This window comes from Grammomys surdaster, unplaced genomic scaffold, assembly GCF_004785775.1.
Source record: "Grammomys surdaster isolate TR1022 unplaced genomic scaffold, NIH_TR_1.0 352, whole genome shotgun sequence".
Classification (NCBI taxonomy): domain Eukaryota; kingdom Metazoa; phylum Chordata; class Mammalia; order Rodentia; family Muridae; genus Grammomys; species Grammomys surdaster.
In genome coordinates, this window is record NW_021604771.1 from 639,878 (window position 1) to 648,615 (window position 8,738).

The 8,738-nt window shown below is 50.5% G+C and overlaps 1 protein-coding gene across 1 annotated transcript in view; it reads right to left on the bottom strand.

The window, feature by feature from the left end:
* Positions 1-1,766: 1,766 nt before the first annotated feature.
* The window catches only part of LOC114631153 (isochorismatase domain-containing protein 2A), a 15,513-nt gene continuing 8,541 nt past the window's right edge, over positions 1,767-8,738 (bottom strand). Inside the window, exons 2-6 of the mRNA XM_028779445.1 lie at positions 4,784-4,924; positions 4,441-4,650; positions 4,188-4,258; positions 3,982-4,099; positions 1,767-1,989 (exon numbers count right to left, since the gene is read on the bottom strand). Coding sequence (XP_028635278.1) covers positions 1,897-1,989; positions 3,982-4,099; positions 4,188-4,258; positions 4,441-4,650; positions 4,784-4,921 — 630 coding nt within the window. The 5' untranslated portion in view covers positions 4,922-4,924 and the 3' untranslated portion in view covers positions 1,767-1,896. The remainder of the gene's footprint in view (positions 1,990-3,981; positions 4,100-4,187; positions 4,259-4,440; positions 4,651-4,783; positions 4,925-8,738) is intronic.

An 8,738-nucleotide genomic window follows, 5' to 3' on the forward strand; every position in this document is an offset into this window, starting at 1 on the left:
AGGGACCCTGGGGCCCCAAGATACAGTGATACGGAGGTGGGGGAGGGGCTGCTTCAATGAGAACACCTGCTCTTAGGATGTCACACATCCATGAAATCCATAGTGATCTTTGGGTTTCAAGGTCAGCAGAATCTGACCTGCAGAGCTAGTCCTAAGGGGCTTGAGAGATCTGTGCTGGAACGTCTTTCCTATATCTGGTTCCCCAGTGTACCGGTGGAGGACCGTGATGAGTAGGATCAAGTATTTATCCTTCAGTCAGCTGACTGATCATCCTACAAAGATATCACGGATAGACAAGGATCTTTCTCTGTCTCTCTGTCTCTCCAGAGATTATGAAGAATTAAGTTCGTGGGATTTGGAATCTGAGATGTCCCAGGAAATCCAGTGATTTCCTCCCTCCCTTCCCCCATGTAATCCGAGGTCTCTGTAGTTTTAGTTCAGGCAATCAATCCTGGTCTTCAAATACCACACGGAAAATTCCAGAAATGAAGCATTCATCTTAATTTACATACCGTTCTGAACAGTATGAAATAGTAAGCCATCCACTGCTCGGTTAGAAAACAAATCCTGTTTGGTGTATCCACACTATATATAGGCACCATCTCAGTTACCAGAAGGACTGGCCCAGTACCATAGTGCTTGTGTTCCCGGAAACCTTATCTTGCTGAGAGTGGTGACAGGTATAAAAAGACAAACTCATTTGGAAGACTTCATCTGAAGAGAACAGTGTATCTGTCTCTTTAAGAGCATCTCCAACACTTTGGTGTCTCCACTGCAACCTAGGCATGCCCTCCATAGCTTCATGGACTGTCCCTGCCACACTGTCTGGTCTTCTAGGCTCTTCTCTGGCACCTTGGTGCAAGCCTGCATGATGCTATGAAGCTGAGTGGGTACTCTTCCAGAGAAAGGGCTGTTTAGGGAAATGTTTTCCCAGGTTCAGTCATGTGGGTTCGGTGGCCTCTGCAACCATGGTAACACGGGGCCCACTCCCTCTGAGATGTGAGGGCCTGCAGAATGCGAGAGTTACTGTGTTATGGAGGGGCCGATGGGGTCAGACATAAGTACTATCTGAGATGGGGTGTATGGCTGGCTTTGTGTCAACTCAACACAGCTAGAGTCATCAGAGAGAAAACAATCTCAGTTAAGGAAATGTCTCCATGAGATGCAGCTGTAAGGCATTTTCTCAATTAGTGATCAGTGTGGAAGGTCTTGGCCCATTGTGGTCCTGGGTTCTGTAAGAAAGCAGGCTGAGCAAGCCATGGGAGCAAGCCAGTAACAAGTACACCTCCGTGACCTCTGCATCGACTCCTGCCTCCAGGTTCCAGCCCTGCTTGAGTTCCTGTACTGCTTCCTCCAATGATGGACTATGATCTGGCAGTGTATGCCAAATAAACCCTTTCCTCTCCAACCTGCTTTTTTGGTCATGGTACTTTGTCTCAGCAGCGGAAACCCTAAGACATGGGGAAAGGCAGAAACTCTTCAAGATGCACACACTTCCTACCATACAGAGGTGGTCTCTGTGGGGCCCAGCTTGGGGCTAGGAAGAGGCACCCTCCCCAACATCAGAAGACCCATCTCCTCCTCCCACCTGCACACCCCAGTAGACCCTGGGATGCGCCACAAACCCAATAATGTTTCAGTCCACAGTCACATCAGTGTTTATTCAGAGTATGGGTCCCAGTCTGTGATACTTCTTTGCTCTTTGCTCATGAGGTAGACCTAAGCAGAGTCCCCTCCCCACCTCTCTTCTGTCAACCCCCTGTCCCCCACCCCTTCCAGCACCCAGGAGTCTTGATTGCTTTTCCAGGACCAGATGTTCAACCAGGAGGCATAACACCCCTCCCCTCCCACAGGGCAGATGCTTCTACCTATGATGGAGTAACTCTCTCATCTCAGTCAGGGCCTGGAGTTCTGCAAGAGGGGGTTGTGGCCTTGGAATAGGCCCAGCAGCCCACTGTCTGGGACTGGCTCTTTAATGATCTTCTGAATCTGTGGACAGAGGTCAAGAAGTTGAGAAGCCCCATCTCTCTGGTCCTCCTGGCAGCCCCTCCCCCCCCTTTTTTTTTCTCTCTCTCTCCCAGCCAATCACTCTCCTGAAAAGCTTTCCTGGAGGCTGGAGAGACAGCTCAGCCATCAAGAGCATTTTCTGTTCTTGCAGAGGATCTGGGTTCAGTTCCCACCTCCCACACGGCCACTTGCAACTCTAGCTCCAGTTCCAAAGGATCCAATGCCCCGTTCTGGACTCCTTGGGCATTGTACACATGATTTTCAAGACATATATACAGGAAAAACATCCACATACATAAAGTAAAATAAAAACATTTTTTAAAGTATTCTGGGGCTGGACATGGAGGTGCTTTAACATAGCACTCAGGAGGCAGAGCAAGCATATCTCTGATTTTGAAGCCAGCCTGATCTACAATTAGAGTTTCAGACCAGTCATGGTTATATAGTAAGCCCCTGTCCTAAAAAGTCAGGGGATCCCCTGGGAATGGGCTGAGGATATGACTCAGTCTATAAAACATGTGTACACGTGTTAAGACTCGAGTTCTGATGCCCAGAACTCACACAGCCGCTGGCTGGGCAGGGCCCGCTCTAATTCGTCTCTACATCCCAGAACAAGCTGGTGAGCAGCCACCCACAGCCTCAAGCTCCAGGTCTGACAGACAGACCCTGCCTCTATGTATAAGGTAGAAGAGTGCTCAAGGAAGGCTCTAGACACAAACCTCACGCCTCCAAGTGCACACACACACACATCTCACCACATGAACACAAATGTTCACATACGCCCACTCTGCACACAGGCACACAAAAAAATGCAAGGATAGAAAAATGGTGTTCCTTTTAATCTGGTTCTCAATGCACCTGCCTGGTTGAGCTAACCACCCGCAATCTTGGTCTGCCCTGTAGCCTTGGACCACTAGTGGTGGACGGCTCTCTCCTGGAGTCTCTTCTCTTCTTCACTCGTCTTATCTTCCCCATCATTCCTTTAGGCCCTCAGCTCCTGCACAGGCCCAAACTGTGCCCATGAAATCTCCACCCATTTTCACAATTCCCTCTTGAACAGGAGTAACCGACCACATTAGCATCACTGGTTAATCTCCAGAAAACCAAAGTGTGTACATCCACTGTCTCCACCCTGGTGAAGGCCCACTACTGCTTTCGGGATGTGTGAAGGGGCCTCCTGGCCAGTCACACTGCTCTCCCGGGATACCTAATGTAACACTGCTGTTTTGGCCTGCCCTGCCCCCGGACATTTTTCAGAAACCTAAAGAAATGATATTCCTCAGTACGGCATAATGGTGCATATCTCCAATCCCAGTTCTCAGGAGGCTGAGGCAGGAAGGAGGCTTGCCATGAGTTAGAGGTCAGCCTGAACTACAGAGTAAGACTGTCTCAAAGGGAGTGGGGGGAAGCAAAAAAGCCAAAAAAAAAAAAAAAAAACCGACAAACAACATGCTTCAGCAAATATAGACACTTGTCTTCAAGCCTGACCTGTGTTCTGTCCTGGGGACCCGTGTGGGTGAAGGACAGAACTGACTCCCTCAAGGGAGCTCATACACATTAACACACACACACAAACACACACACGCAGACACGCACAGACACATGCTACAACGAGAATAAAATAAATTAAGAAACCATGTTGGGTGGTGGTGGTGCACTTGGGAGGCAGAGGCGGGTGGATCGCTGAGCTGGAGACCAGCTTGATCTATAGAACGAGTTCCAGGTCATCCAGGGCTACACAGAGAAACCCTGTCTCAAAAAAGCCAAAACAAACCAACAAAAATAACAACAAAAAGCCAGCTGGGGTGTAGTGGTGTGTGCCTGTAATCACTTGGGAGGCAGAGACACGAAGAACAGAAGGTTAAACTCACCCTTGACTACACAGTGTGTCCAAGGCCAGCCTGGGACACAGGAGACCCTATATCAAAAGGAGGGGTATTTCTTCTATTCACAGAAGCCCAAAGGGGCCCATACCTCCTTGAACTGGGGATGAGCAGCATCCCTCACAAGCTGCAGAATGAGCGATTCACTGGTGGACAGGAAAGCTCCACTCTGTCTCATACGGGCCAGTGCCACCAGCCGGTCGACCTGGCTGCAAGAGAGAGGGAAAGAGGGCGGGTGTGCATGCTGTCGTGTGCCTGACACACATAGCAGGCGCCATCCCCACAGATACCCTCTACCTTCGAGAAGAGCAGGCATCCACCACTACATGGACCTGCAGTCCCTGGTCAAGGAGGTCCAGAGCCGTGTTCTAAGGGCAGAGAGGTCAGGTCCAGACCCAGAGCACAAACAGGGCTCCCAGTGAGGGTTTGGGAAGTCCAAGTCGGAACTGGGTACTGGGAATGAGGATGAGGGAGGTTCAGCCAGGGCCCCAGGGCAGGAGGGAGGGCAGGAGGTGAGGATGGGGAATTCAGGGGTCAGGCAAGATCTCACCAAGATGCAGGCTTGGGTCTCGATGCCACAGAGCAGCACAGACCGCAGCTGGGACCGGCCATCCAGCTCCTTCTGTAAGGTGGGCACCATGCTGAAGCATGTCTTACTCACTGGCTGAATGCCCTGAGCGCCCAGCTCAGGAACTGTGCGGCCCAAGCCTTCTGGGTACTGCTCTGTCAGCAAGACAGGGACATTTAGCAGCCGGGCCACCTACGTGGGAAAAGAGACAAAGGGCTGGATCTCAGGGCTGAGGGCTGAGGACTGTATTCCTAGGGTCTGAGGGAGGAGGGCTTGGGCTTGGGCTTGAACCCCTGGGTCTTCAAAAGAAGTCGGCTCTACGTACCTTAAGCATTCGAGCAGCCACTGACACGATCTGTGGGAAATAGGCTATGCTAGGACGAAACTTCTCCTGCATGTCACACAGGAACAGGATGGAGGACTCTGGGAGGATCCGGCCCAGGCTAGCCCTGGCTGCTGCCATTTCCTAGGGGTGGACAGAGGGACAGTAGGCAGGGTCGGGTGAGGACCATAGGGACTCAGCGAAGTGCTTAGTAAATGTGTGGTTTTGACACAGCACGACCATGTCAAGAGCCAAACCCTCAGAATCATGGGAAATGGGCAAAGTGTTTGTCAAATCTGAGCAACAATATTGACAACGTGTATAGGAAATGTCCACCATAGCTTTCATCCTACTCCTTATGTTTACAGACTGTCCCCTCAGAGACTGTCCCAACGATCAGCTAGCCTGCCTCCTTGTTTATCTGTATGTAGTAAGTCTGCCTCCCTGTTCAACTGTGTGGTGGTGTGAATAGGTTTGACCCCCATAGATTCATGTGCTTGAATGCTTAGCCCATAGGGAGTGTCACAATCAGGAGGTGTGGCCTTGTTGGAGAAAGCGTGTTACGACAGGGGTGGACTTGGAGGTCTATGCTCAAGCTAGTCTCCTCCTTGCTGCCTGAAGATCGAGCTGTAGAACTCTCGGCTCCATCTCCAGCACCATGTCTGCCTGCATGCTTCCCGGCATGATGACAATGGACTGAAACACTGAAACTGTAAGCCAGCCCCAGTGACATGCTTGCCTTTACCAGAGTTGCCATGGTCATGGTGTCTCATCAAGGCAATAAAACACTAAGACAAACTGTATATAATAAATACACCGAGGTTTCATGGGGGAGGGGCACGGAGAGGAGTGGGGGAGGCGGGAGGCGGCCATTTTCCCGGATGTGCATTCCTGTACCTTGTCTTTCCTTCCCTTCCTCTCTGTCCATGGGGTTGTGGAGGATACAGCAGGAGATGAGGGCTAAGGGTTCAACCAGGGTTCACACACTTGCTTCTGTGATCCAAGCACCCTGCATCCCTGCTCCCATCGCCGGGACCTTTCATCTGCTCTCCTTGGCCTGGAATGTCCTCCCTCCCTGTTCACAGGCAGGGCTACTTTCTTAAGGAAGCCTTTTCTGAGCATGTCTGCCTTGACCCCGTGACACCCTCTAGACATACCCCCACCACCCGCACCTCCACTTCCTCCCTCTTATATAAAGATTATACACCATTAACAAGTAGTTGATTCACTCTCTATCTGTCACTAGTGGAGCTCATTCAGGCCTCCACCCCTGGGGAAACTGAGGCATGAGCAGTAAGTGACCCGTCTAGGGGCATACAGATCCGGGACATTATCCCTGAGATAAAAAGGGTCACAGGGTCTTGCTATTTAGCCCGTGGTGACCTTAAACTTAAAGTGAAGCCCTTCTGGATCAGCCCGCCCAAGTGCTGGGCTAATAAGCATGTGCCACCATGCCAGGCTTTGAGATTCTTAAAACCTGGCTTTTTCAGAAGGGCCAATAGTTCTCCAGTCTTGGTTTACCCATGTGTGGTGGTTTGAATATGTTCGGTCCAGGGAGTGGCAGATTAAGGAGGTGTAGCCTTGAGGAGTAGGTGAGGCCTTGTGGGAGGAAGTGTGTCACTGTGGGGGTGGGCTTTGAGAACTTCCTCCTAGCTGCCTGGAAGTCAGTCTTGTCCCGGAGGCCTTCTGATCAAGATACAGAGCTCTCAGCTCCTCCTGCCCCATGGCTGCCTGGACGCTGCCATGTTTCTTACCTTGATGATAACAGACTGAACCTCTGAACCCATAAGCCAGGCCCAATTAAATGGTGTCCTTCATAGGAGTTGAGTTGGTCATGGTGTCTGTTCACAGCCATGGAAACCTTAATTAAGACTCCATGTATAAAACACTGTTGCTGAACTGCCTTCTGGGACTTGGGAAGATTCTTACACATGGCATATTACCAAGTTATCGAAAATAATGAAAACTTAATAGGCATACAGCTCTGGTGAACCCCAAAAGTACTAAATTCAGGGAAACGGCCCATAACAACGGCTATGTGATGTATAAGTCTACTCAATGGGATCCCAGAATGGCCCATGACTGTAATTTCAGCACTCAGGAGACTGAGCCAGGGGGATTACTGAGTGTTCAAGGCTGGCCTGTGGCTAAAAAGAGAGTTCTGAGTCAACCAGGAATACGGAGTAAGACCTTGTCTTTAAAAGCCAATGAAGGAGCTGGAGAGATGGCTCAGCAGTTATGAGCACTGGCTGCTCTTGTAGAGGTCCTGGATTTGATTCTCAGCACCCTCCTGGAAGCTCACAACCATCTGTAACTTTAGTTCCAGGACACTCAGTGACTTCTTTTGGCCTCTGCAAACGCCAGGCAACAATGTGGTGCACTGATATACACGAGGGTAAAATACCCACAGACATAAAATAAAGTAATTATTAAAAAATTTAAAAAGAAAAATGTTAAAAATAGAAAATTAAAGAAATTTTAAAAATTAAATTTAAATGTGCAGGGGGCATAGTCATGTGTATACCATCTCCGTTAACCTTGGAACAGAGTGTTTTCGTCATGGCGAGTTGCGGGGAGCCAACCTTCCTCCATTTTGAAAGAATAGCTTTAGGTTTTGTTTGTCCTCAGCTGAGAAAGCAGGTGACCAATGGTCACTGCACCCTAAGGAAAGTGGTTGCTGCGCCCTGAGCCAGACAAAAACATCGGGGCTGCAAGATAACCGGCGTGGCAGAACGCCCAGCTGCTGTGACATTCCCCCAAACACATCCCCTTCCCTGGATGTATAAATTGACAGAAAACACAGCTCGACGGACTTTGATCAGAAAACTTATCTTGGTCTCGTTCTTTGCGTCTCCTGTCCCTTCTTCTCTTAGGGTACCCTGTCGAAGACCCCGCAGGCCGGGGCAGCGAGTAGAAACCCTGCGTCTGTTAACTGTCACCTCAAATCTCTCCCTCCTCATCCCCTGGCTGTATCTGTGACTTTACTTGTTCTGGCCATTTTGTGTGTGTGTGTGTGTGTGTGTGTGTGTGTGTGTGTGTGTGGGTGGCCATGCTCCTGTGTGCGCATGTCCTCGTGGGCACACGTGCATGCACCAGTGGCCACAGGAAAGTGTCCAGTAGCTTTTTCTCTTGCCCTCTACCATATTGCTTTGGGCAAGGTTCTCTCACTAAAGCAGAGTCACACTGCTCTCCAGGGCTGGGGTCACAAAGCACACGCAACCATGCCCAGCTTTTTCATTAGCTCTGGGATTTTGAACCCACGCTGACTTTCTACATGGTGTTCATGCATCTATGACTCGTACTTCACTGAATGAGCCATCTCCCCATACAAGCTAGAGACGTCACCTGCCAAGTAACACTTTTGCAAGAGGGAAACCTGCGTTCCAGAGGGGCCAGGTCATTTGTCCTGACTTCCCCTGAATGGTGTCTGTCTACCCACAGGGTCTGAGGCTTCACCGCCAATGGCTCGTGTCAGCCAGTGTTCCTAGGAGGCTGTGCTGTTGCTGGGTCCTCAAACTGCTGCACAACTCGGGGTTCCTGCTGGGCTTTCTCTGCCGCTCTTTCCTACTGTTTGTGGGTAGATTTGTGCTCATCCATCATTTATTCATTCAATGGGGTATGGGGACAAAGGAACCTAACAGAGGAGGACACTAGGGAGGTGGAGACACAACATGAGGGCACTGAGGGAGGTGGACACCCAACAGTGGGGACACTAGGGAGGTGGACACCCAACAGAGGGGACACTGAGGGAGGTGAAATCCAACAGAGGGGACACTGAGGGAGGTGACACCCAACAGAGGGGACACTGAGGGAGGTGGACACCCAACAGAGGGGGCACTGAGGGAGGTGACACCCAACAGAGGGGACACTGAGGGAGGTGAAATCCAACAGAGGGGACACTGAGGGAGGTGACACCCAACAGAGGAGGACACTAGGGAGGTGACACCCAACAGAGGGG